The sequence below is a fragment of the Osmia bicornis genome, chromosome 11, assembly GCF_907164935.1.
Source record: "Osmia bicornis bicornis chromosome 11, iOsmBic2.1, whole genome shotgun sequence".
NCBI classification, from domain to species: domain Eukaryota; kingdom Metazoa; phylum Arthropoda; class Insecta; order Hymenoptera; family Megachilidae; genus Osmia; species Osmia bicornis.
In genome coordinates, this window is record NC_060226.1 from 2,793,388 (window position 1) to 2,820,224 (window position 26,837).

At 33.1% G+C, this 26,837-nt stretch overlaps 4 protein-coding genes across 16 annotated transcripts in view; 2 read left to right on the forward strand and 2 right to left on the reverse strand.

Moving 5' to 3' along the window:
* LOC114877008 (peroxidasin) lies at nucleotides 1-6,821 on the reverse strand. 6 transcript variants are annotated; one of them, XM_029189062.2, is made up of 7 exons: nucleotides 6,066-6,821; nucleotides 2,692-2,898; nucleotides 2,084-2,145; nucleotides 1,918-2,002; nucleotides 1,545-1,734; nucleotides 889-1,202; nucleotides 1-774 (listed from the first exon to the last, which is right to left on the reverse strand). In XM_029189062.2, exons 1-7 carry the CDS (start codon nucleotides 6,066-6,068, stop codon nucleotides 745-747), a joined length of 891 nt encoding a protein of 296 aa, XP_029044895.1. In that variant the 5' UTR covers nucleotides 6,069-6,821; the 3' UTR covers nucleotides 1-744. The 6 variants fall into 6 exon arrangements, with proteins under 6 accessions (XP_029044895.1, XP_029044899.1, XP_029044898.1 ...); XM_029189066.2 differs by lacking the exon at nucleotides 6,066-6,821 and adding an exon at nucleotides 5,371-6,022; XM_029189065.2 differs by lacking the exon at nucleotides 6,066-6,821 and adding an exon at nucleotides 4,970-5,281.
* The window catches only part of LOC114877006 (monocarboxylate transporter 10), a 25,465-nt gene continuing 2,789 nt past the window's right edge, over nucleotides 4,162-26,837 (forward strand). Inside the window, exons 1-9 of one of the 6 annotated variants that reach the window (XM_046287859.1) lie at nucleotides 14,175-14,263; nucleotides 14,346-14,482; nucleotides 19,886-20,382; nucleotides 24,058-24,209; nucleotides 24,363-24,636; nucleotides 25,106-25,241; nucleotides 25,680-25,845; nucleotides 25,974-26,220; nucleotides 26,432-26,572. In XM_046287859.1, the coding sequence (XP_046143815.1) occupies nucleotides 19,929-20,382; nucleotides 24,058-24,209; nucleotides 24,363-24,636; nucleotides 25,106-25,241; nucleotides 25,680-25,845; nucleotides 25,974-26,220; nucleotides 26,432-26,572 (1,570 nt within the window). In that variant the 5' untranslated portion in view covers nucleotides 14,175-14,263; nucleotides 14,346-14,482; nucleotides 19,886-19,928. Of the gene's footprint in view, nucleotides 4,239-13,303; nucleotides 13,395-14,174; nucleotides 14,264-14,345; nucleotides 14,483-14,512; nucleotides 15,182-15,312; nucleotides 15,493-19,885; nucleotides 20,383-24,057; nucleotides 24,210-24,362; nucleotides 24,637-25,105; nucleotides 25,242-25,679; nucleotides 25,846-25,973; nucleotides 26,221-26,431; nucleotides 26,585-26,837 lie in introns of those variants that run through there. The other 5 variants (XM_029189056.2, XM_046287860.1, XM_029189053.2 and 2 more) reach the window with 5 other exon arrangements.
* Nucleotides 8,348-11,505, forward strand: LOC114877010 (transmembrane protein 170B). Of its 3 annotated transcripts, XR_003789485.2 has the most exons (6): nucleotides 8,348-8,570; nucleotides 8,679-8,961; nucleotides 9,107-9,212; nucleotides 9,383-9,674; nucleotides 11,017-11,067; nucleotides 11,413-11,505. XR_003789485.2 is itself a non-coding variant. In XM_029189069.2 (4 exons), exons 2-4 carry the CDS (start codon nucleotides 8,859-8,861, stop codon nucleotides 9,576-9,578), a joined length of 405 nt encoding a protein of 134 aa, XP_029044902.1. In that variant the 5' UTR covers nucleotides 8,348-8,570; nucleotides 8,679-8,858; the 3' UTR covers nucleotides 9,579-9,901. The 3 variants fall into 3 exon arrangements, 1 of the variants encoding a protein (XP_029044902.1); XR_003789486.2 differs by lacking the exon at nucleotides 11,017-11,067 and having other exon boundaries at nucleotides 11,413-11,497; XM_029189069.2 differs by lacking the exons at nucleotides 11,017-11,067; nucleotides 11,413-11,505 and having other exon boundaries at nucleotides 9,383-9,901.
* LOC114877005 (E3 UFM1-protein ligase 1 homolog) lies at nucleotides 9,952-12,820 on the reverse strand. The gene is made up of 5 exons (XM_029189052.2): nucleotides 12,734-12,820; nucleotides 11,915-12,492; nucleotides 11,698-11,844; nucleotides 10,252-11,610; nucleotides 9,952-10,165 (listed from the first exon to the last, which is right to left on the reverse strand). The coding sequence occupies exons 1-5, from the start codon at nucleotides 12,811-12,813 to the stop codon at nucleotides 10,029-10,031; spliced, it is 2,301 nt and encodes a 766-aa protein (XP_029044885.1). The 5' UTR covers nucleotides 12,814-12,820; the 3' UTR covers nucleotides 9,952-10,028.

Below are 26,837 nucleotides of genomic sequence, written 5' to 3' on the forward strand. Positions count from 1 at the left end.
TATTGTACGAAAGGACACATATTTATTTATACGTAAAAATAAAGCGAGTTAACTGAACAATATATTACGATAATAAAAAAGAAAAAAAAAACAAAATAATGGCAGATTAAACTAATTAAGATAATAGTAATAATTAATACTAGTAAATAATAAGCGAAGTAATAATCGAAGCCAAAAGGGCAACAATTTCACCAGGTTATTTATGATTTAATAACTATATACTCTTAATATTAAATGAAGTATCCTTCATTACATTTGCCTATAAGATCGGCTCTCATTGTACATATACAATAAATAAATAATTCGTTTAAACTATACGAAACATCGCTATGAAGAGGTACCGCAATATATAGATTAAATATATATATTAAATATTTAAAACAGCTTAAAATTGCTATTTTAAAAACACTTAAAATAATAATTCTAATGAAATATAAAATTCTTTGGCATCCTAAAATGGTTTATAAAATTTTAAGTATAAAATAGTCCGTTGAATTTCATTAACAGTAACTTAACGAAGCGTGGTTAATTCTCGGGCACGATGCCGAGTTGTCAATACTAAAGAAATACGATAATTCTTTTGTATAAAATTATCCACAGTGCGTATACTGAAATAATACCATTGAATGATAACGAACGCCGAAACTTTGCGCTAAAGACTATTTTTATACAATATGCCTTGCACGTTATACAATGAAAAGGAGATCAATCGGAGCAATTGAGGCTTAGTTTTTTCATGATTCTTCAGTTCGTCCGATGAACTTCCTTTTCAGGCTGAAAATTAAGAAAAGGCCTAAATTTAAAATCCATCATCAATATTAAAAAAGAAAAATCTAGTATTTTTCAACTGTTTGATGATAATAAGATAAATACATTGTTGAAACTTACGCGCAAAGGGTAGAGGAATGTGCTGACGACTTGTTGACGATGTCCGGATTTAGCTTGACAAGTGTAACCACCCATATCTTCCCATAAGAGTTCTTCTATCAATAGATCACCACTGTCCAACAGTCTGTGTCGCAAATTCGTTGATAGACTTAGAGGTACATTAAAATTATCCAACCAAGTGATCTCTGGCGTTGGTTTCCCACTTGCCCTGCACGGTAGCACTACGGTTGCTCCTATGTTAGCTACCAATGTGGGTGAATAAAGGGTGATCGTTGGGTCACTTTCAGAGCTGCAATTAACACTACCTCCTTCGCCTATAATAAACAAATTTTTCATAATTTAGATGGATCATTTCTTCCAATATATGAAAGTCCTTCATTTTTAAATTTGAGTGGGCCATGATTAACTTAGCCGCCATTGTTCAAGGACCGATGGTGCACTATTGAATGTCGAAAAATTTAAGTAGTTTAAAAATTGAAAAAAGAAATTAGTTATCAAAACTCAATATTAAATTCAATTCAACTAATAGAATTGCATAAGTTGAGGGGTACAATTATTCTAAATGAATCCTTATCGAAATGTACGAAGTATATAAATTATAAAGGACGGACATATTTAAATGATTGACGGTTAATTGTTAATTGTATTCCACTTACTGTTAACCCGCAGCCTCGTAGGAGTGGATATCTTCACCTCTCTCGCTGAAACCGACGCACAGTAGATCAATCCAGCATCATCCGGAGTAACACACTCTATCACGAGCTTCGAATTAATTCGAGCCACTCCTTTCCACTCCTCGGACGGATCGTACAAAGAATGTGTGCTGGTTTTGACATAGTCGACGAGCTACCGCAAAAAGGTAAATTTTGAATTAATAATTTGTTCGTTCTCTTATTTCTATCATAACTATATTCACACTAGAACAACAGGTGTTTCATGTATGTCTATTTTGAAATTAAAAAGAAAATATATATATTCAAAATAATCATTTTAAGGGTTTAGTTGTTCTAGCGTCTTCTAGATATTCACTTGTTCATTGCTGCCACTTCCTGTGAACCAGAAGATTTCCGGTGGCGGGCTGCCGCTTGCTTTGCATTCCAACTCTACCCTGCTCCTGTATCAAAGAAAATAGTAATAAATATTAATATTGTCTATTACATTCAAATTTTTGTAGAATTTTGTGTAGGATATTTACCCCACGGTTGTCTCAATGCCGTTCACCGGGTGCTGGGTGACTTTGGTCCAGGGTTCTACAGGCTGAAAAATCAAATTAAACTTTACTTATCATTCTAAAATAAATTTCTATCAATTTTGTATGTTCTATAGATATTCATTGTGACACCAGCACAACCAAAGTCATTTATTTTATTAAAAAAGGGATTTGTGATGGGGGTCAGGGCACCCCTATACTATGAGGGCCAGAGTAGCTCCAGGACCGAAGTAAGATTTCTGTAGCCTCGAAGCTTTCGTAAAAAGAGCAAAGGTAAAAAGAATTTCATTGAATATTTTTGGACCTAGTAAATGGAAGGCTTATAACGGAGTCTCCTGCAAAGTGGGGCCCAAGGCTGTAGCCTCTCTCAGACCTCTCCTTAATTCGGCACTGGATGGATCCGGTCCCTCTAAAATGCGGACTGCACCCCACAACCCCATAAAAAATCATCAAAATAACTAAACAACACCCCGTCTATGTATATCAATTTATTTTCAATTCATTTGAAAGTAGATATACCATATCTAACTGTTCTGATGTTAAAGAAATCTGTTTTCTGATAAGATCAAAAAAAATCTTTCCATTCCCGTTACCTTGATCTCGGAAGATCGTGACCCGTATTCCGACAATGGTGTCAAAAAATTCGAACTATGGTCCACCATTTGCCTGCCTATGCTCCTACGTTCGGCGGCTCGTTCGACGGCATGTCTGGGCAGGAACGAAAAGGGATGGCCCGAAACTACCGTATAGAACAACCCGGTAATGCAGATTAGATTGATCAGCATCGAACACGATCGCATCTGAAATCATAAACGGTATCCATCGTGAATGAGTGAAAGATGATTGTAACACGGTTACGGGATAACGATGTTACATCAAAGTACCGATTGAACCATCGCGAAAGGACGTTGTGCAATGATTGAATCAGAGCGAAGTTTAGGGACATTAACGTGACGCTCTTTTCGTAGAAACGAGGACCGATTGAATATATAACAACGCGGATTTAATTGTCCGGTTAGGTGCGCGCGATTTATAATATCGATTCATTCGACCTTCCTCGGGGATACGAATAAACACAATTGGCAACAATGAAATTAAACTCTTGAGAACGCGACGATAATTAAATATCTTCGGTAATAACGAATACAACACACATTCCATTCTTTCTCTTTCTCATCATCGGCACCGTATTACGAATTAATTACATTCAACAATTCCTTCAGATAATACATTCAATAACATTCTGATTAACCGTACATGTTTGTTTTCCCGCGTTACTATTCGTGATTCGACAGACTTTCGTTAGAGCGACGTGATTTAAAGAGAATCCGTACCGATATCGTTCGGAAACGGAAGGATTTCCAAGAAAGAGTACGAGATCGATGCCGAAAGTTAAGGAATGCCAAACTCTTTCCCGAGTCGATGATTTTTTTCAACGAAACAAGTTTTTCAAGTGCATCTCGTCGACGAAAGTATTTAAGTGTATGCGTGTGGATTGGTCGCATGGCCTGCTCGTTAAACTGGGCATCGAAATCACCGAATTAAAGATTTCCTTATCTATTGTCACTATCGTCGCGTAGGAAATACCTGGATACCTTCGGCGCGCGTCGTTCGTGACGGTGTTTAAAGTGTGCGTCGGGTGCGCGAAGAATGTCTGATCACTCGAATGCCGCCGCTTTTTATTTTAATCTCTGTCCTCACGATTCCTCCTCTTCGACACGTTCGTTAAAGAGTTTTATGGCCCGAACGTGCTTAGCCGTGCCGATTGACTTGGGTTTCATTCTTTTTCTTTTTATTTTTCCAAACAAACGTATCGCACGGAATCTCGCGAACAAAATTTAGAATGCTACAGAGCATTTTATCTGTTAACGGTCGTCTGGTCTCGTCTCGGCTCGTTTCGCTTTCATTTTCTCCTCTCCCTTTTTTTCGTTTCTTTTGCGTTTCACGGAGAGGAAGGAAGGTCACGCGTACCGTTTAAAGAAAGATTAAGTAACTTGTCGGTTAACGAGGCAGCATGTTTGGAAATGAATTCGCGCTCGCGTTAATGAACACATATGCGGTGCAAAAAAATAAGGGAGAATCTGGGAACGATATAGGATGGCGAACGGCCGCGGTATGGTACGGTTACGTTCGGTCTGCTGTGAGTATCACCATTTTTTGTTGCAAATACGCATACAGAGACGTCCCGTGGAGAGTTAAAAGTGATCTCAACTTCCGAGATATATTGGACGGCTTTTATCTCCTCATAATGAGACGAGTAATTCCTTCGATGTTTCAAATGTAATCCCAACGAGAGGTGTCTATATTTAACCAATTACGGAAAGGAACGTTTGTTAACTTATCTGTATAATAATTAGTTGCGTAAGCAGAACGAATCGTGGTTATTATATAAATCGAAACCGACAAGGTACAATCGAACAACATTTTATCGGGAACATTTAAAAGCGTGCAAATCTCGTTGTGAAAATAGTACGTAACTACTTGAAGCTTCTCTTTTTACTTTTTGATAATAATAAATCTAACAGTAATTAAACGTAATTTTATCCACTTTGTGAGATACAAATAATCATGATTTTTTTTCCTCTTTGAATGTAAAATTAGACTTAAACGTTTGAATGGTTTTATAATAAACCTCGTATTGACTACGATATTAAACGAAGTTAATTATGAAAAGATAGAAACGTTTCGTTTAGTGCCAGTAGAATAATTATAAGGATTAATCGTGTTGCATTAAGATAATTCTTCGGTTTGAAGCGAAGACGTAAGCAATGTATTATTTTTTTACACCGATCCATTATAAACTTATGAATGGTGTTTAATTTCTATAAAATAGGCGGATATGTTATTCTCTTAGAATACTATTTTAAATACCTTGAAACTGAAAAATCTTCAAACCTCTTACAGGAAATATAAATATAACTTTGTGAGAAAGACCAGGCAATTTTAATTTAGGTGCGGCAAAAATCTGAAACACAGAAGCCGAAAATTCAAGAATGTTGCTTGCAATTGTTACTCGTTAATATATATTCCGACTAAAAATAGAATGCACTTCTTGGAAGATTAAAAATCCGTTACATTCTACACCGTTATATTCCATCATTTACATTACAATTTATAACAATGTTATTTTAATTATTACCATCAAGCAATTGGTATTTATTAATCTTACTTTTTTTTTTTTTAAATTAAGTCTACACGTGACTCGACACGATGCTTACGTACAGAAGAATTAATTTCGTCTTTCGTAGAATAATTCGATGATCTTTACTTACCTTGGTCGATTCGAAATCACGACGGATAATTATCACAGGTTGATAAAATTCGCAGAAATATTAATCCTGGTACCGCTATGAGATATAACTTTTGATAAAGATACTCGCGCCGGAGATGATTTCTAGGAGCGCACATCACGGGAGGAGGTTTCGAACCGAATGATGCAACTTCTTATACAATCTTCGCATCTTCCCTATGATCTCGCGCCCTCTTTCCGCGGAGCCCTTTAACGTGTCTTAATCTAGAGATGATATCGAGGAGACCATAAACCGCGATAAGAAAATATGCAGTGTCAAACGTGATACATCAAAGGAACGAACGTTTTCGTTTCACCGCGGAACACTTTCTTTTCTCTCGTCTTAAACGAGTCGTGACTTTAGAAATATATCAGGTCGAGACGGCGTCCAAGAGGTCTATTATAATCAGTTGAAAGCGTCGTTAAACGTAGCGAAATTATTTGATGACTCAACTTTTATCACTTATCAAACACCATGAAACATTGTTTGATCAGAGAGACTAATATCTGATATCTCTTTGTCAACATTAGAACGATCAAAATGACGGGTTTCAGATTTCTTTTCTTTTTTTTTTTTCTTCTTTTTAGGAATTTTGTTGAAACTGCGTGTCGATCTGTGATTTAAAAATCGGTATAGATCCTACGTCGGTTCCTCTAGTGTTGAAATATCGAACTTACCATGTCTTCTGGGACTATCGGTTACTGGTGAAAACGAAAGGCAGGATTCACTAATAATCGTCAGTTTGGCAGCGGCGAATAAAAATACTGACTGAGTGTCGAGGAACAGTTATTGACACATTTATATATTTCGAATGTAGCGATGGGCGCCCTCGCTTATCCCCGATTGGACGACATAGTTAGGAGTAGGGCAGTAAAAACCACACCAAACAATTGAATTCATTATCCGCGCGTCTCGTTTGTGCACACGTAATAGTACCCAATTTACTTCCACCCTCATCTATGCTCATCGATTTTTACTTCGAAAGAACTGTCAGGATAATTAGTTTTATTGAAACTGGTCATAGCAGGAAGGAGACGTTCGCAATTACCCCCCAACGAGCACCTTCTCCGTTTGGATACCGAAACGTTCGGCTGTCTAAACTTTCATACTGGTCCCCCCTGATCCCCTCTCAGTTTGTCGCCGAGTATTTCTAATTGAAATCCCCAGGAATGTGTGAAAACAAACAATTATACGACACGAACAATAAATTGGAAGAATACTGTAACAAATTGATCTTATTACATTAGGAGACACGCTGATGACTTATCGTTGAACCCACATTCATAGTGCGGCTTTTTTAACTTCTTTTCGGAGTTATCGTACGACGTTTAAGTCTAGCCAGTTCCATTAACTCGAATAGAGCATCCATATGTACTGTTTTAATTCATGTATTTGTAATTTAACATATTTGTTACCTTTTTCGTTTTATTGTATAGTATTTTACTCGTCTGATGCTTTATCAAATAATAAATGAATCAAATATTCTTTAGATTAGACAAATTTTCATTTTGAAATATTGGTAACATAAAGTATAGATTTTATTATAATTTATGGTTCTTGAAATGTATCTGTTTTAAAAAAAGAAGTATAAATATTAATATGTAGCAAAGAAAAAGAAATAGTAATGTTGAAAATTTGTTTGGCAGACATTTGTAATAATATATTTTACAACCATCATCTATTATTTTCATTAGTTTTTCACTTGTTCGATTTGATTACCTGCTGTGGTAATCTGAAATCACGAATCACAATCAGTGGATATTTTATCATCGAGGTTGACTGAAGAAAAGTGGTACTATTCTCAATCTATTGCATTATTTACTATTAAAAGAAAAAAAGTTTGATGTTCAAAGGAACTTTAATAAATTACTATTGTAAATAAAAGTGATGGAATAAATGAAAAATTTGGAAGAACAACTCAAATGGTAAAACATTAATAATATAAACTTTATTTACATAAGTTTCTTACGATATACATTATTTTATTTATACATTTAATATTACATATAAAATAATACAAAAACAATTCGTGATTTATTTTAAAGATTTCGTTTGGATTTTGTGAAGTAACTTGGTCGTGATATTAAAGTCCTTTCTCAAATTTTTCAAATTTGTATCCATTTCTTTTGTACTGTTCAGTATATCCTGCAAAGCCTGTAAAAAGGAAAGTATTATATTCAATTCTTAGTACAAAAATGTAGATTTTTTAGCGGTAAACATAACCTCTAACCATTCTTATATTTTGATAAAGGATTTTGATACTTTTATCTTCATGGCCTTTTGGATGGTCATAAAAGGATGCATCAGATTGATCACTCGACATATTTGATTATTTTCTTACGCTTGTTTTTGTACAAGAAATTTCACCCGCTCTTTTTTGAGATCAACTCTTGTTTCCCTCCTATTATACGATATAAATTCCCTAGATAATGAATCGAATTTTAAGGGTTCCCTAGAGAAAATGGCGTTGGTGCGGAAGGAAGGCCCCACTATTCCCTATTCCCTATAATATTTGAAAAAGAATTATAATAAACAGATTTTACATCCCTGTGGCTTGGGGATCAGAATACGGCCACGGTAACCCCTGCCTGTCGTAAGAGGCGACTAAAAGGGGGATGTAATGCAGCGAGAATTAATGCTCGAGAAAAGTATGATATGAGAAATCTACTGTACTGACTGTAAAGTTGTTTTGGGCATATAAGTAGAGTAAGACAATATCTGGGAGAGAACCTTTAATAAACGAATAAACAGACATTAATGTCTTTTATTATGCAAAAATAGGAGGTTCTAGGTTGTATTCTCCCCAGGTTCTTCCAAAGCTCTCCCGGCTCTCTGTAAAATCTATGATGTGAGATTTTTCCCTTTATAGCTTACATTGCACTAAAACGAGACTATCCGCGGAGTTATTTTCTTAGTTCATGATATTGATTCTTTACAGTTTCGAACAAATTTGTAAGAGAGCGCTAGAAACTCGTGCCTGCTTCGTATTCATTTGACTTTCTAAGGAACGATTAGTTCAAATTGTTATTATGATTAAAATTGTTAAGAATGTTAAATTAGGTTACTTATAAAATGATATTATATGCGTATGAAGTTTACCGTTAGATATTAAAATAACTTTCGTCAGCATGGAAATTGACATATTAATGTGACGCATGAAACAACCAATTAAGAATGAATGTGTAAGTTAGAGTTTAAATTGTTATCAATCATTGTATGTGTCTGGTGTTTAATAATGTATCGTACTTCATATATATATACATTGTATTAAATATTTTATACTATTACAGGGTTTGAGAATATTGTTTTAGATCTTCATTTGGTAATCATAATGCAGAAAGAATGTCATCTTTTGCAGAAACTTGTTACATTCTAGTTACAGTTGTTAATACATATTATTGAAATGATTTAATAAGTTTTCCTAGTATGTTCATATAGAATCTATAATTTAAGATATTTGCGAAACCATTATGATGGAAGCACAAACAGATGTTTCTGTTTTGCGATCACCAGTCAATTTAAGACATATGCATACTGGAAACGTTTTTTATACACCTTTAACTTCATTTGCTGGTATGTACATATATAAAATATAGTTATATTTTCTCCATGAATGGTTACTATGATCATAAATTCATAAAAGTTCAATATCATAAATATTTATTGGTTATTTTTTTTAATTGTTTTAAATTTGTTGTAATTTCTGTAATTGTTACAGAAATGTGGTATCAAATATTTTTATGGGCTCTATTTTCTTCAATTTTTGTTCATACCATAGCTGGTGCAATTTGCTTTGCCACATTGAGACAACATAAATATGGAAAGTATGTATGTTATTATATTATAATATAATAACTTTATATGATTGATAACAAATTAAAGAGATAGTAATTGAAAATTATTTGTGCATTTTAGTAATATTAAATTAAGTTTCCTTGTGTATTTACTGTTTTAGAATAGTTAGTAAAGTAACTAAATAAATTTTGATTTAAAGATTCTTCCCATTGCTGATTATAATAATGGGTGTATTATTGCCACTAACATCAGGAGTTCTTAGCTCTGCTGCTGTTGCTTTTGTATACAGAGCATCTCGATATCCACTGCCACCATTGTATGCATTATTTTGGGGTATTGGACAGACTGCTTTAGCAGGATGTGTCGGATTTACCAGAATATTAGCAACTTTGTAATATGAAACACTGTTTGCAAATGAATGGTGCACAAGATGTATTGTTATTCAGAAATGTATGTAATGTATTCCAAACATTATTGACATTTTAAATCAGGTGAATATTTTATCGGTATTATTTGGTATTAGTAATAGAAGAGAATATAAGAAAATTTGTACATTTATGAATGTATGATATTGTACAAATGTAATGAAAATTATAATTAAAATAATATTCATGTTAATAGCTATTCCAAGTCAATTCAAACATTTATAAATGTTATTTATTAATTATATAAAATGTATAATCTGTTTAAAATTATTACTACAATTTTTGATTATAATTTTCTAACCACTAAATATCTTTATTTCTTAATATAATTTATTGCAAAATATAGTATAAATTTGTTGAATATATTTTTATACAGATAGATAATACTTTATATTTATGTACATTTATATGCATTCATTGTTATGGTTTATCAACTTTTAAATGTTGTTTATAATTATTTGCAATATTTTTTATTTCTATCAATCCAACTTCTAGTTCTTTCTGAATATCAGCTTTTGTAGTTTCATCCGAAGAAGTTAAATTTTTTAGCACCATATCTGTAACATAAACAATAATTTAATAATATAGGTTATGTAAATAATATTAATTAAGAAAGATGTTTAAATTATAAATTATTTCATACCATGATATTTGGATAGTATTTCCATTGTTGAAGGTACTAAATGTGTGTGAAGAAATGAAAGAACTGTGGATACATGTCTTCCAGACATGTATAAAACATTTTGTGTTACTGCAGTGAATAGTATACTTGTAACTAAATGCAATGCCAGTGCAGGATCATGTGTAGCATTAAGTTCCTCTAGTAATGCTTCCCTATGACCCCAAATAAATGGTCTTTCTTTCTTTTTATCATACTTTTTTAATACTAAACAACAAGTTGCCATTGCTGGTTCTACAAAATTTAAAAAATCATCTAGAGAATTTCCAGCAACTGATTTGTGTATGTTGGTTAAAGGTTCTTTAACATCTTCAGGCAAATCTAATAACATCTTTTGTCTTGTTTCTGTGGTAATATTGTCAGGGAATTGAAGCATATTTTGTTGTGCAGCTAATTTAAATAATTCATTTACAAATTCAGTACCAACAGATTTTAGTAAGTACTTTGTTAAAGCAGGCTGATCTGTCTTATCCATATGTTTAATACCCTTGTCAAATATTTTGATATTTGTTATTAAAACATTAAGACGTTCTTCAACTACACTTAAATTAGTAGTTTTATTATTTTGTGCTAGCTGATCTGCAATATGTATGGCATGATTATTTATTTTCGGTTGCAAATATGATGCCAGTTCTTCGACTAAATCATCAATAATCGATAAATTATCATCTTTCATGATTTCATTTGTTATATCTTCGATAGAAACTAATTTGTGTTCTATCCTTCCAGGCATGACTTTTACATTTTCATCGTCAGAATCAATTTCACGAGTTTTTCCTGGTAAATATTTCTTTTTAGTCGCTTTCGTTTTTGTTTCTCTTCCTTGATTACCACCACCGGCTTTACCACTTGTCGCCTTCTTTCGACGTTCTTCTTTCTTACTTCCCCTATTTTCAAGTATTAAGTCTACTGATTTATTTTTAATCCTATTTTCTGCTATCGTTTGAAACCATTGCCCACTTGCTACTGCTTCCCTAGCTTTAGTTTCCGCAATGGTCTCAAACGATTTACTTAATGATTGTAAAAATGCATCAGATGCTACTACAGTTTTCGCAAATACATGTGTATTATTACTATTCATCTTTTTTTCTGCAATTTTAAGAAGCATTTCCATATCTTTATCAGTAAATACAGATGGCAGAAGAGGACTGATATCAATAAATGATCCACTGGCAACAGCTTCTTCAATATTTGCGTCTACCTGATCCATAATATTGGTACCCACAGCAACAGAGTCTAAGAAGATTATATTTTCATTTGGAAAATGACGTTTCACGAAGTTTGGTGGATCTGATATTCCAAGACGAGTAAGTGCATCATACTCTGGTAATGGATAAAAAAAAACGAATATATAAATTTCAAATATTCTCATATCATGAAAATTATTTCATTATAAGGTATAATACCCACCTAAATAACCATTTTGTTTATAAAAGTTATCTACCCATTCACTTTGACTTTTGGAATATATAGTTGGTATATAAAGACTATTTGTTCCCTGTTTTCCTGCTATCACACCAGGTATTTGTTTCATCTCTTGTAAGCTATCCAGGATTGCTGTTGATAATAAAGAAACACATATATCAACATTTTAAGGACATTATTGAAATTGATACTATTCACTTACAATAGAATATTCTTTCTGAAACAGAACATTGTCCTAGAATTGCAGATAGCGGTGTAGGCTTTGTAATAGCAGATAATGCTCCTCTTATTTTAGCTTTGTTTCTAGCTATAAAACTTTCTGTGTAAAAAACTCTGATATCTTGTGTGTCTTGTTTGCCAAGTATCGTCTTTCCCAGTTCTTTTTCAATCAGTGATTGCAAAAATTCAGCTGGCAAGTCATAGTATATTGTTAACTCTGCTACATTGATACAACCATGTTGTGCTAGTTTGTCATTGATTTCTTCAGCAATTCTGTTCGTGTAACTTTTATCAATAAGTTGGCCAAGTATTATTTTCAGGCCTTTACTGTGCTTTTCTATTTCAGTTGCCACTTTAGATACTTGGGATAGGTTGACATTGAGAATTTGTGCCAGGTCAACCAAATTGATTCTTCCACCATGGATATATAATTCATTCTTAATTTCCTTTCCAAGATGTTGTGGTGTAACATATTCCTTACCATCATTGGTAAATATCACATCCAGTAATTTACTTTCTATTAATTTTGTTACAATTTCTATGCAGTTACGCTCTGACAACCTGTATAAAATAATTATGATTATAAAATTATTGCAAGTAAAAATTGTAACATAAATATGTTATATCAGTTAAAGTAGTAAAATCATGAATTAATTTCTGTTCGTTTGACATCATAAAAATTGCAATTTCATTCTACAGCTGTTTTAAATTATTTTACAGTAAATGTCATTGAAGATGATAAGTTGCTAAACAAAAAAGAAGAGGACAACAGATGTTTATTTTCTATGGAAGTAGATCATACTTTTGTAGTGTAGAACTGAGTTGGGCTTTTTGGAAATCAGCTGCCAATCTTTTAACTTCATCCCAATCTACGGTACTCATTTTAAAACGTTAAAATTTTACTGCCAAGTTGTACTGGACACTGGTTAAACAATTGCCAGAAAAAAGATAGGTGTACCGATTGTAGCATTTGCAGGGACATCTAGCTTATTAGTAGCGAACTATAGTATTATCACTCTTCAGGAATGTGAACTTGGAATTCATGATAACATTTCATTCCAAATGTTTGTTTTTAAACTTAGTTATATACGTGATAACAATATTAAGAAATAGGTATAGATATTGAAATATAAATGAAGAAGTTGATTATGTTATTATGAAACAAAAGGTAATCTGTTCTCCGTTTGAATATTCAAAATTCAGTGCTGCCTAACAATAAATATATAGGGTAGAAACCGTAGAACTACTGTTAGCAGGGATTTTTATTGAAACACATTCTAGGATAATTTCTAAGGTTTTTAATGTTTTACACGTGTCCTGTACATAAGTATATAAATATGTATATTATTACTTAAAAATAACTGGAGTAAACAAAATGCAATATCTTTATTGTGAAAAATCAAATACTAAGATTATCTACCTCAAAATTCGTGCTATGAGATAACAATATTACGATATATAAGGTTAGACTGTGCATGTTACATTATTGATTAAATTTTGTTTTATTGTCTGATTGTTTATCGTTTTTATTCAATTATATGTTTAATAATGTATATAATTAGTAATACTGATTTTATACATTACTAATTTTTCATTAGGAAATTCGTGAAAATATGTGATCAGTGAACTTATTGTTTGTATAATAAGTTTTTTAGCTTGTGTAACACTGCAATAAAACCATGGGAGAATAAAATACATTTAAAAATGATAATATGAATGAATGGTGTGGTTTCAATAAATATGGTTTGTTATAAATATTATAATTGATCATCTATATATTCAAGTTTAGCAGAAAATCATATTTATATGGATATATTATGATGTTACTTGGAAGCACCTTGCATGAGAATTATGATAACAATCATTATAAATTAGCTGTAAGTGTTAAAAATGAAATGATTTTAAATTGTACTATCACAACTTATAAATGTTTGTAAAGTTATTGTAATCCAAATACTATTATTGGCATACAAATACTTATATATTACACATTTATTTTAGTTTGACAATATATTAATTAATTATTGTATTATACGTTAATTAGATATGAAGAATACGTACATTTTCGACGACAAAAATTTATTTTCTCGTCGGAATAAAAGATTAGTTTTTAGAAATCGAAAAAATATGTACCAAGCTTATTTTAAGTTAGTCGCGAAAAATTCCAAAAATGGAAGTAGAAGGTCGTGAACCTTTTATAAAATGAATGGAAGTTTAAGATGCAAGGTACAGAGCCCATTGAGGTCCATTAAAACTTCTTTCTCAAACTTCGCCTTAATTGTGTCTAAAAATTTTACCAACTGCATCCGAATGTTTGTTCTGGAAGTTCGTCGTAGGTACCAATGGTGAAAGAAGTTTTAATTTACTACACTTTGAAAGTTTCGTTTCTTACATGACTATTTTGCGACTTTTAGATTTTTCATTGTTCTATAACTCTAAAATAGTAAAAGATAGAAAACAATATCATTAAGAGAAATTAAATGATGTAAAATGGAGGATCACAGGATACATGCATCGGTACCGGAAGTGGAGGCGTTCCAAAGATTTTAAGGTCAATTATATTTTTTTAAATGGAATTGTATATTTTGTTAAATGTAAATCGCTGCATTTTATTATTCTTTACAAAGAAGTATTAGGGTAGAATAGTTCAAAAGATATTCTAGGGAAGGCCCCGGGACCTTTTGCGAACACACCGGGACCCCCCACCCCTGGTGCATTGGTGTCCCAATCTCGGGGGGAGGGTCTAGCATTTAAGGGGCCCCAGCCACGGCCCCCTGCGGCCGCGTGATCGATGTTGGGGGCACCCGCCTCTCCCCGGTCTTCCTCTTCTCGTCGAGAGACACTTAGGTTTTTCCTGTCCCTCCCTAAGATATCTTTTGAACTAATCAATTTTCGAGCAAAGTATCTTAATATTTTTTTATAGAGAATAATAAGATGCTGTGTAACTCTACTACATAGTAAGTGAAATAAGATTGGTTCAACGATGCACATCGAAGCTCCCATGTCCTCTTCGTCCATCGCTTTCACGTTTGCTCGCTCGGTGGCTCGTTGGGCGCGTTAGTCCTCTTCTTAACGCGGAACTTTCGACCTCTCATATGCTGGCGAATAACGGAGCTAGTTTAGTTTATGCTCGACTCTGTCGTCGGTCGGATCAGTGGAGGGATCAGTGTTTGTCGGTGAAGAAGAGAACCGACTAGACGGGACGCGCGGGACTCACGATATCTTCGTGAAGAGTAATCTGAACGAACTGGTAAATTCGATCGACCATTTTCAATTTCCGTTCGTGTACATTCCACGATCTTCCTCTATGTTTACATTGCCGTTCCTTGTACCGAGTGGTGAATTTTTCTGCTATCATTTATATTCCTTATTCGGAGTTAGACGGAATAAGAACTTGACCTTCAGCCATGAACTCCACGAACCACTTTTCGGCGATGATTCATTCTCGTGGGTCGTTCAATGGTCTCCACGCGACGACGCACTGCCGGTAGTGTTGACGGAGATTAAAACCGTGTGGGATTAGAAAAGGAGTATTAGAGTAGACCGAGCTACGACAGCAGCGTGAGTGCAACGCATTGTGCTTTTTTTTTTTTCACGACAAATGACATAGAATTCTTTTGATAATGAACTTACGTTGCGCACATGTATAATACTGTCGGTGGTATTGTTTTTAAAAATGTCACCACCGTCATCGAAATACTCATTACCGTATCGCTATCAGCGTTACATGTACGTGGCGTTTTCGATCTTCTATATTTGTTCTGTAATCTATAAAGTAATATAATACATAAACGATGTGGACAGTCTGAAATGATATAATTTATTAAAAAAATTATGTACGATCGATGAATACTTTCATAAATGATTTGAGAAAATTAACACTTATTGCCATTTTTAATGATTTATTTAACGACTATTTTATTTTTACAACTATATTCCACTTTTTAGCCAATTTATGTTAAACAATTGCTATTCTCAGAATCACATGTCAGAGTAGGTTGTTTACCATATGGGGGGTGGAGGCTTATCAAAGGGGTAACATTTTAGGAATTCCGTAAAGCAAGAGTGTGTAGCGTTGATTTGCTATATTACTGTCATATTATAATCTTTTTGTTATTTTTGAGATGCTAAATTATTGATTTATGGAGAAGGAAAGAATTAATTTTTTCGATCTGAAATTCCTCCGCAATATCCAAGGATAAGATGAATTTTGATGATTCGCTCATTACCATTAAAAAAAAATCACAAATTACGATAAAATTAATAAATTACTTTCATTATTTTAATACATGATAAAATTGATCATCAGTACCACATTGTTAATTAAATTTGTAATTTTATTTTCCTTATTTATAAACAATAATACAAATCTTTGGTTTCCAATTTCAACAAATTAAAAATATTTCAAGTCTTTAAATTACAAATTAAGATAAAATGAAAGAAAAATACATTTATGATTTTATAATTTGGTAAAATTGATATCGGTACCAAATTTTTAATTATAGCAGTACGGTAATAGAATGCTGTAATACTATTATATCAGAATGAACCGCTGAAAAAGAATTTTGTCGCGTTTGAAACCGTGCAAAGGCTTCCTTTTCCGCATTGATAGAATTTGTTATCAATGATATCCAATGTGCGACGTGCGAGAAGGTTAATCGGTGGTTAATCGACACAAGAGACAAGCTTGATACACATACTTTGCGTGCTTCGGTCACTCAATTTGAATGCAGATTAGTGTCAAGGTTAAAAGAAAACGATTCCTTTTTTTCCAGCAAAGAATTTGTGTAAATTGTTGATTAAACAAATGCACATTTTATAAACACGATGTGTAATCCGCGAAATTATTAACGTTAAAGATTTTTATTTATATTATATAACAAGAGCAGATAATTTAAATGCAGGTTTAATTAGTTAAATAAAATTAGCATCTTTCGTTGAATGATTGCTGTCTCGCTTTCTTCAAATAACTTCCAAGAAAATCCATCATTTCTATGCCTGCAATTTCATTTTATGTAATAGTTATTAATTCTTTCCTTTTGATGATGATTCTCTTTAATTAAGACGATTCGTTTAACTTCAATCGATTTAATAAAATGTTGCTCTTTGTTGATCCAGGTTTAAAAATCAGTTGCAATTGATTGACATTATCAATGATCTCTTTCTCATTAAATTTCTTTTCCTAAGAACTTGAATGACTTATTTATTTTCCATGGTAATTTTAATGAAATTATAATACTATAATTTTTATTTTTTAATCTGAATAGCTTAGGATAGTTAATTGTGAACGATCACGATAGTCAAATTGTTCGTTTAAAATATAATATAAATTGGCAAAAAGGCGAAGTCAATGAACCTTTCCGCTTGAATGCAAACATAAAGGTGTTCGTCCCCTACGTTTAGAATTAAACAGACGTACGTACATCACTTTTGATCATTACAAATTAGAATACAAATACAAGCAAGTCTCGACCGTTTAATGTTCTTCTTACTAGTTAGAAGTTGCTTTGACACTTCGTTACCACGGTGCATCATCTCGCTGGTGTTGCGGTCGAAATTTGAAACGTTTTCAAAGTTGAAACGTAAAATGTAACGTTTGCACATTTTCGTTCCTACGTCAATCGAGAATCATTGTTTCATCACTCGTTATTATATCATGCGGGAAAGACGCAAATCAAAATAAATTAAGTTAATGAACGACACAAGTCCAAAACCCGTTTGAAATTTGAAATTTGAAGATGCTCCATTCAATCGTATTCAATTCTTCCTCACTTCTATTATTTTAAAGCTACAGATTAGTCTATTTGCATGAGATACCAAACACTCATTCAGTCGAGGATGATTTTTTTATCAAACATATATGGTCTAAAAGAATAACAGGAAAATTAGCAAAATAATTTGATCATCCAAAAGAATTTTAAAGTCGTTAATTCGGTTATTCGATTGTATTCAATTTTGTAGTGCCGATTACTAATGACCCCCACAACGTTCAATGTATTAAGGATTAAATCGTTTCATTCTTCAATTTAAACTCTACACTTGTTACTTTTAATTAATATAATATTAATATTATTTCAAATTTCCTTTCCTATTTTCTACCTGTTGAAACTAATATAATATTGATACTACTTAGAGTTAAAAACTTTTTTTTAAATTATTCATTTTTAATTAATTTGTGGTATTAATTATCGCGTCCATCAGCACCTTATAACATTTTCGTCTAAGAAGTATTATGATTATCCAATTAGTAATTGAGAAGGTGCAAATAATTACATGACTCACTGTATGTAACAAATTAGTAAAACATATGTAGGTGGAGTGTTCAGGGTTTATGATACGATTAAAATCAAACGGTATTGATAACTGTATTAGTCGTATTTAAATACCATCAGTGGATGAAATTTCATACTAGATGTACACTTATTAGGTTCTCTGCATATCTTGATATCAAGTTTAGTATTACTCGAGAAAAAATCAGCTTTATCTTGTTTTTTTATGATGAGGAGACACAAATCTTTTATATATAGTTTGGGTAAAATTAAATTTTTATTGAAAATATTACAAAAATTTTTGTTTAGCTTGACTAGTTAACTCTTGAACCGGTAGAGTCTGTTTAATTTTTAAACGAAATAGTTTGATATATTGGAAAAATAATTTTTAAAGGAACAGTGTAAAATGTAGAAAATGAAAATAGTATGGAGTACTTAATGAAATTAAATTAAATTAAAATTGGGGTTCTCTCCATGGTAATTATAAACAATTTAGTAAAATAAATAAGTATTCATTTACAATGCTATATTGATGATTGATGAAGTATTTATTTAAATTTTAAATAGGAAATAATAAAAATAAAAATTTATGATTACAATAAATATAGCAAAATATAAAATTACAAAAATTATTAATTCTACTGTTAAAATGTTAAAATGAGAAATATGTCGTTACATACGCCACTGCTTTTGATATACTGGCCCTTGTCGTCGTGTTACAAGCACGTATATGCATGCATGCACACTTGATGCACATTTATCAGCACGTGATAAGGCGTGCGAATTGTTTAACACTATGTATATACCATTCTAATAGTAAAACTCTGGTAGTGCTTCGTTTTCTTTACTATGAACTTAATAAAAATGTAACTGTAATGCAACAAATTTTAATTTGTATAATAATTTATTTAAATTCTATTTAGTCCTCTTTTTACACATGTATGTTGATAATATAAAAATTGCAGCTTAAATTAGTAACATTTGTAACACTTATCTTGATTATTTTATCAAATTACAGTGGTACCTCTTAATCCGTTCCTGATGTTTGGACTTATACCAAATGGGACCTTGTATGATCAGTCAGTTAATAATACATCAATTCCGAATATAATTGATTATTAATTTAATTTTTCCTCTGAGATAATTATTGAAAAATGACGCAAAATTCACAGAAAAAATGTATCTCGTATACCAAAGCAGACGTATACCAAGGTACCACTGTATTATTTGAGTTGGTATTGCACTCAAGCCAGGAATAATCCCTTAGCCTAAACACAAACGGCGGCAGCCGTGTCGAAGCGCGGCGACAGTTTCATTCGTTCTTGAGCCTTCCTCGAGTCAACACATATTAAATAGAGTTCCAAAGCGAATAGTTAAATTTTTTTCGAGAAAAATAAATAAAATTAATAATATAAATAACTGCCTCAATCAATAACACATTTTCTACTATAAACAAAACAATTTTCTTCGTTTGGATGACCGTGTACTAGGGTCTGAAAGGACTCGTCTATCGTTTGATTAATTAATTATCCTTTCATTCGAAGCGGCAGTTGCGTATCGAACGACAGACAGATCGAAGGTGTTATAGTCGAAGGATTAACTGGAAATCCGTTTATCCTGAAAAACTCTCAGCAAAGAAGCTTTAACTAAACCTCTTCCCTTTTTTTTCTCCGTTCCGTTTACAGAACAGAAACATCCCGGTAGTCGCATTCGAGCCGATCGAGAACGATGACGAACGCCGAGAATACAGAATCGAAAAGAAATCCTGACGGGGTGTCTAATGCCTCGAACGAGATTACCGATCACCGCCCTTTGAACGAGGACACGCAGGATGGTCATCGACTCGAAGAGAACTCGAATTCGAGTACCGAAGGGAATCCCTTGTTGGATTCCGATCGAAAGAATTCATCGATTAAAGTTGACGTCCCGATCAAGTTGAAGAGGGATGACAGGGATGAAGAGGATCGAGCGTCGATGAATACATCCAGAAAGGACCCAGAAGCAGATGATCGAAACGTGAACGTTCCACCTGACGGTGGTCTTCGAGCGTGGATGGTCATGATCGGCAGTTTCGTGATCAATGGTGTACTTTTTAGCGTCATTAATACCTACTCGTTGATTTATGTGGAGTTGCAGAAGAGGTTGTTGGAGTCGGGAGAGACGGCAGCGTCATCGAAGGCTGGTGAGTTATGTAATTTGATTATTAGTATTTAATTATTTGTCTGAGATACAGAAGGTACGAAATATTTCAGAGAAACTTAGGTATAAGTTAGGTCTTCAGTTAACGCTTTTAGTATGGATGTCGTCATAAGATGGCATAAGGATCGTTTCACGTGCCTTACTTGTCCGTGTTTTTTACTCGGGACAGCAGGAGGTTTTAGGGTAGGTTCCCCCTAGGCTCTCCCTTGATTTTCTTTATGCTTTCTCTCGGTTCTTCCTATGTTCTCCAAAAACTTTCCATAGACTCTCTCTAGACTTTCCTTAGGTCAGGCCTGTCCAAGTAGGGGAATTTACTTGAACGCTGCTCCTTCAAGTAAGATGGGACCGAGGAGACAATACCGTCGCTAGGAAAGACGGAGAGACGGTAGCCGGAACCGTCCCATCTTACTTGAAGGAGCAGCGTTGGAAGGAGACCCAAAACATGTGTTCCAGGAGTAAATTTCTCTACTTGGACAGGCCTGCCTTAGGGCATAGATTCACCCTGGGCCCTAGGTTTTTTCTAGGCTTTTCCTAGACTGGTCCTAAGCTTTTCTTACACTCTCCTCAGGCCCTAGGCTATCCCTTCATTCTTCTATGATTCTATCAAAATCAAAGACAAATATTGGGAGGTTGTACACGATAGTGAGCTTATCATATCAATGCTAACACCTTGACTATCGTTGGGGGCCCCTAATGACTGACGCCTCAAATATATAACGTAACCAATAAGTAACCCTAGAATAACCTCGTATATAACCATTCACTCCTGAGGTAAAATACATTATTTCTGAGAAATTTTCTGTATAGAAATATTTTTATTATAATTGTATATTTTCAATATTTTCTAACTGATATACTTAACAATTCCTCTTCCAGATCTTTTAAGAAAAAGAAATAAATTTTTGAATAGCACAATACTTTGGCAAAATGAAATAATGGATCGCTTCGTAATCTGACCATTTTATTATTATAATTCTTCTCAAGTGTACACGAAGAAGATAAGACTCTTCTTTGCGAGGTCATTGTGACGATAAAATTATCATTGTCTAATGTTTTTCCTATTAATCGTTTGTACCAGACATCGTGCTTGAGCAATTCTTTTCTGTATTAGACCGTGAATGATAAACTTGCAGCTGCTCCTATTTGTTCCATTATTCGCCAACTATTTAAACAACGAAATATTGATTGTTGCATAACTGAGGACATTCACACGTTATGCCTCCCCTGGGTCAGCCTTCCGAGATAATACGTTCAACAAAAGACGCACGCTGTTATCCCTGTGTTTCAGAGAACGTTCAATTACTGTACGCGCTCGTTTTGTATCATTATACGACAACTCTAATTAGAATCGTCGGGAGAATGGGGGATCCACGGGTTATTGAGTTTCATGTATTTTAACGAATCAATGATTTACGGCGAAATGAAATATAATATTCGACAGTGGAATTTGTTAGGTCGTTTTGTAGCAAATGATAGATTTCGAAACATAGAAAGTTAATTATCATTTGATGACATAAAAGTATCGTTAAATAGCGTTCATGGTATATCGATTTGAAGCTTAAGGTTTAATGAAAATGGCTGTTTAAATATTTCATTAATATTGTTAATATAAAATGGCTAGTTCTTTGTTGGAATAAACAGTGAATTAATCAGTTTATAGCTTAATATTGATTAATTAATATCTAATTTCCAATCGTTCATTTGTCGAAACGATACAGATTTATTTATGAATAATCTAGTTTTTTATTTTGATTTAAAATAATTTTTAAATTATGTCAGAATTTAGTTGTTCTAAAATTAGTCATTCTTTGTTCTAATTGACAATCAACCACTTGAGACAAGAAGAAAATAATGTACTTTAATTTTTATTTCTTCTAAATAGAAGATATAATTGTAGTTGTGAAATCATTCCTGTAAAAATAATTTTTGTGTAACTGGAACTTTTTTTCTTTACCTTGATGCATTGACCTTTTCTGTACCGAACTAGCAACGTGTGTGATAAGATAACAATTTGATTTGAATAAGTTTGATAAAAGAGAGATATGTACAGTTTAACAACCGGTATTTGTAAATATAATTTTTGACATAAAATGTCTTTATCACTGATGATTCTACTAACTGGAGAAGGAAAAATGATTTATTGTTGATTCAGCTTCAGATAAAATTAACTTCCTAAAAATACAAAATTTACAAAGAAACTTTAAAGGAGAACTTGAAGTGTATAATATTTTATAATTTCTTCAATGTTTCTCTGTTTTTGTTAATAATGTATAGTAAATCAAACAAATAATCTTTTTCAAGTTTAAAAGAATAAATCATTGTTCAGCGCAGTCAACGAACCGCGTTATCTTACTATTTTTAATATCTACAATTCTTCTTTTGATAATGAATTATCATATATTTTCGCTGCATATCGTTAAACTGTCTAGATTTCATTCACTTAATTAGTCTTTCAATTTTTCTCATTGAAATTTTCATTTAATTAATGAAATATTCGCACGGAAAATGAATATAGAATTTTAACAATTAATAGCAAGCACTTTAATATCATAGAATATAATTGCTCTTCTTAATTAACTGATGGCCTAAATTCGTTCGCGTTTCAGAAATGAGTTCTGCGCATCGATGTTCCCTAAGACTTAATCATTGTTAAATGCACCGTGAAATAATTACTTCGGGTTGCGTATCAATTAAATCGATCGATCAGCCTAATCATCCGCGGAGTCAATGCCCTGCACAACCTGGATCTGAATTAATCGACAATTACATGGGTATTAATAGTAACGAGGGTCAAATAATATTAATCTAGGGGTAGTTACTCTTTAAAGTAGAACTAGGTCTTTGCTAAACAATAAACGAACTCTCTGAACGACGTTTTAAGATTGTGTACGATTATGAGACTCTTACATTGTGCATTTAATATGACATTTGTTCGAGTTCCCTTACTTGATATCGTTGAACCTTTCATTTTCGTTTAATTGAAGGATCATTAAGAATCATCATTTATCTCAGAGTGTTCTTTAGCAGCATTCTTTAGCTTCATAATGAAAAGCAACATTGAACCAACGATACTGTTCTTCTTAGAAAATTGTTATTCGTATAAATATTAAGAAGAGATGATTAAAAATTCAAACTGTATATTATTTTATAACTATAACGGACCATGGAGAGAACCACAATTTTAATTTAATTTTGTACTTTACATTATTTTCATTTTCTAAATCTTATACTGTTATTTTCATTGAAAAATTATTTTCTTCGGTATATTTTATATAAAATTAATTTTCTGACAGAATGGCTCCATTGGTTCAATTTCTCTTTCATTTGATCTGTATGAAAGTTGAATAAAAATTCGAAGCTATAACTAATATCAAGATCAAAGTAAACGTATCGATGGAACCACTACCTAAATTTTTGTTCGGGTATTTCAATATCAGAATATCTTCTGCTATACAAACGTTCCATTACTCAAACCGTATCCCGTTCTCTTCTGAAAATGGAAATGTTCATTTTCGATTTTTCATTTATACGTATGTACATTTCCTTTCTATCAATTTTCACGATTATCGAGAAATGAAACGTTTGACAGCTCGACGATTGATATTTGCGGCGAGAAAAGTTGTCGAAAATTATCAAAGATCTTTGCATTCTCTTTTAGCTTTGGTAGGGTCGTTAACGATCGGTACTACATTCTTCTTATCGCCAATTTCTGGCATTCTCACTGATAAAATTGGGATTCAGATGACCACGTTTCTGGGCGGTGCTCTCGCATCCGGTGGCATGTTTCTCTCATCAATATTTTCTAGCGAGGTAAATACATCAATTTATTTTTATCAACAATTTTTCCTTTCTTTCTTGAATTTCTCCGATGATTTTCACGATGAAATATCATTTTGACGTAATAATGTGGTAATCGCGTTATTGTAACCGACTCGAGTTATTTCTAGAATCGCTGTGCTTCAGGTGTCATTGCTCTATTTGACGTACGGAGTTATGTACGGGCTTGGTGCGAGTCTTGCCTACACACCGAGCCTAGCGATCTTGGGACATTATTTTAAAAGATATCTGGGCTTGGTCAACGGGATCGTTACGGCTGGCAGCTCGATATTTACCACCCTCATGCCGTACCTCATGGAGATCATACTCCGCCGTTTCGGTCTTGAGGGAACTTTAAGATTTCTGGCTATGCTTACCGCGATCGTGATGGCCTGCGCCATCCTCTTCAAACCGATTCCTCGTAAGTCTAAATTATCATTATTCACTTGTTCATTTTGTTTATAGTAGAAATTGTATTATTAGAACTTTCGTTGCTCGAATATTCTGGTATCTGTATAATTTATCATTCAAGTACTTATTTTTGTTAATTTGTACGATGTAAATATTTTTCTTTTTCGTTATTAGTGATATTTAAATTGTTAATTATTATTACGAGGGCCATAATAGGAGTATTCATTTTAACCCTCGAACGGCGGACCATGGAGAGAACCCGAATTTTAATCTATTGTATTTCATATTATTTTCATTTTCTAAATTTTACATTGTTCCTTTAATAATTATTTTTTCGTTTGAAAATTATACATTTAATACTTGTACATATTTTGTAAGTTTCGATTACGATTGACCCTGGCTTCGCTGTTCAAGGGTTAATAATTTTGTGATAATTATGAGGATTGTCGAGTAATATTTTTCTATAATTATTTTTTTAGTTAATTCTGTGTCCAGGGTGGAATCAAAGTCGAAATCAAGCTTCCAGAGTTGTCTGAAGCAAATGATTAACGTTTCTATTTGGAGAAAAAAACGATACGTGGTATGGGCTAGCTCTATTCCCCTTGCTCTGTTTGGGTTAGTATTATCATAATAATTTTTATTTAATAATTTACCATTAATAAATGGTCATTGATTAACATTCAAACGATCCAGCTCTCGCTTAACGCTCTCTAAAAATATCAACCAGTGTAAGATCCTGAGTATCAGAAATTTAATTTAATTTAATTTAATTTAATTTAAAACGTGTCACTCGGTTTGCTTCCGGTCCTCGGTCCTCTGAGGTAGTCTCAAGTTATTTCAAACGCGTTAAAACGATTTTCACCGTTACAAAAGGTGTCAACAAGCAGTAGTAAGCACGGTTGCGAAAGTGAACCTTGTTTCTCAACAACAATCAAGTTACAGGGCGTGTAATTCAAGCCGTCGTGAAAGAAACAACCGCGGCGAAAGCGTATGAAACTAGCAGGATATAAAGTGACACGGCTTTTCAGATCAATGAGAATGTGTTTCTTCCAGGTACTTTGTGCCGTACGTTCACATTGGAAAATTTGTTGCGACGGTGTTTAAAGATTCCGATGGAAAATTGCCAATCATGTGCATCGGTATCACATCCGGCATCGGTCGATTAGTTTTTGGATACATTGCTGATTTACCGAGGGTGAACAGAATATTGTTGCAACAGGTTGGAATATTTTTTCATTTCTCTATAAATTTACAACTTCAATTATTAATATATTGATTGCCACCTGGGTCGTCGGTGAATGACACTTAGAATTTTTAAAAGATTCTTTTATTTCTTTAATTTTTTAGATATCCTTCCTTAGCATTGGCGTTCTTACAATGCTCCTTCCCGTCACACCTTCGTTTCTTGTATTATTACTCATTTCCTTGGCCATGGGATTATTCGATGGATGCTTCATATCCCTTTTGGGCCCTATTGCATTTGATATCTGTGGTCGAGAAGGAGCAACCCAAGCCATTGGATTCCTATTAGGCATGTGTTCGGTACCCTTAACAGTGGGCCCTCCAATTGCTGGTCTTCTCTATGATCAAACTGGTAATTATTTATCTTTTACTTTGCACTCTTTTCTGGAAAAAATAATTTTTATTTATAAATGAAATAAAGAATAATGAAGTAAAAAATGTAGCATCTATTTTTGAATACTAACTTCAATCATAAGAATTTCAAGATTTCTTTTCTCATTATTATCGCAGCAAATATAGGTGACGTTTGTTTAATGATTTTTCTTTTTCTTTTATTTGTATAGGTAGCTACGATCTGCCCTTCTTTTTAGCTGGTATCCCACCAATAGTAGGTGCGTTAACGATGTTCCTAATAAAGTTCGTTAAGGAAGAGGATCCGAAACCCGTTAGAGGGAATACGGAGGATAAAGCTGCCTGTCAGAATGGTCGGTAAACAGGTATTTGTACATCATTCACATCTAACTAACAGAGTTTGTTTCTCCATGTGGTATCGAAAACACACACGTGCGTGTCGGTTTTGTAAACTGTATTCACGAAGGCGGTTGAAACTTTCCACGGAAAGCTTTTCAGATAAAATATAAACACGAATTTCGTCTGCTGTCAAAGGGAGGGACAGAGGAATTGGTAAAATAAATTCAATATTTCGAGAAATCATGTCTACTCAACACTTTGTTGTCTTTTATCTTTTGT

Excerpts from the sequence above, each read along its gene's own strand:
- LOC114877008 (XM_029189061.2), bottom strand. The coding sequence starts at position 3,603 with ATGCGACCAATCCACACGCATACACTTAAATACTTTCGTCGACGAGAT. Across the intron at positions 2,146-2,691 it reads CACGATCTTCCGAGATCAAG|CCTGTAGAACCCTGGACCAA; the intron begins GTAACGGGAATG and ends TTGATTTTTCAG. Across the intron at positions 1,735-1,917 it reads GAAGTGGCAGCAATGAACAA|CTCGTCGACTATGTCAAAAC; the intron begins GTGAATATCTAG and ends TTTTTGCGGTAG.
- LOC114877010 (XM_029189069.2), top strand. The coding sequence starts at position 8,859 with ATGATGGAAGCACAAACAGATGTTTCTGTTTTGCGATCACCAGTCAAT. Across the intron at positions 8,962-9,106 it reads ACCTTTAACTTCATTTGCTG|AAATGTGGTATCAAATATTT; the intron begins GTATGTACATAT and ends TAATTGTTACAG. Across the intron at positions 9,213-9,382 it reads AGACAACATAAATATGGAAA|ATTCTTCCCATTGCTGATTA; the intron begins GTATGTATGTTA and ends TTTGATTTAAAG.
- LOC114877005 (XM_029189052.2), bottom strand. The coding sequence starts at position 12,813 with ATGAGTACCGTAGATTGGGATGAAGTTAAAAGATTGGCAGCTGATTTC. Across the intron at positions 11,845-11,914 it reads TTCAGAAAGAATATTCTATT|CAATCCTGGATAGCTTACAA; the intron begins GTAAGTGAATAG and ends TATTATCAACAG. Across the intron at positions 10,166-10,251 it reads AATACTATCCAAATATCATG|ATATGGTGCTAAAAAATTTA; the intron begins GTATGAAATAAT and ends TTTATGTTACAG.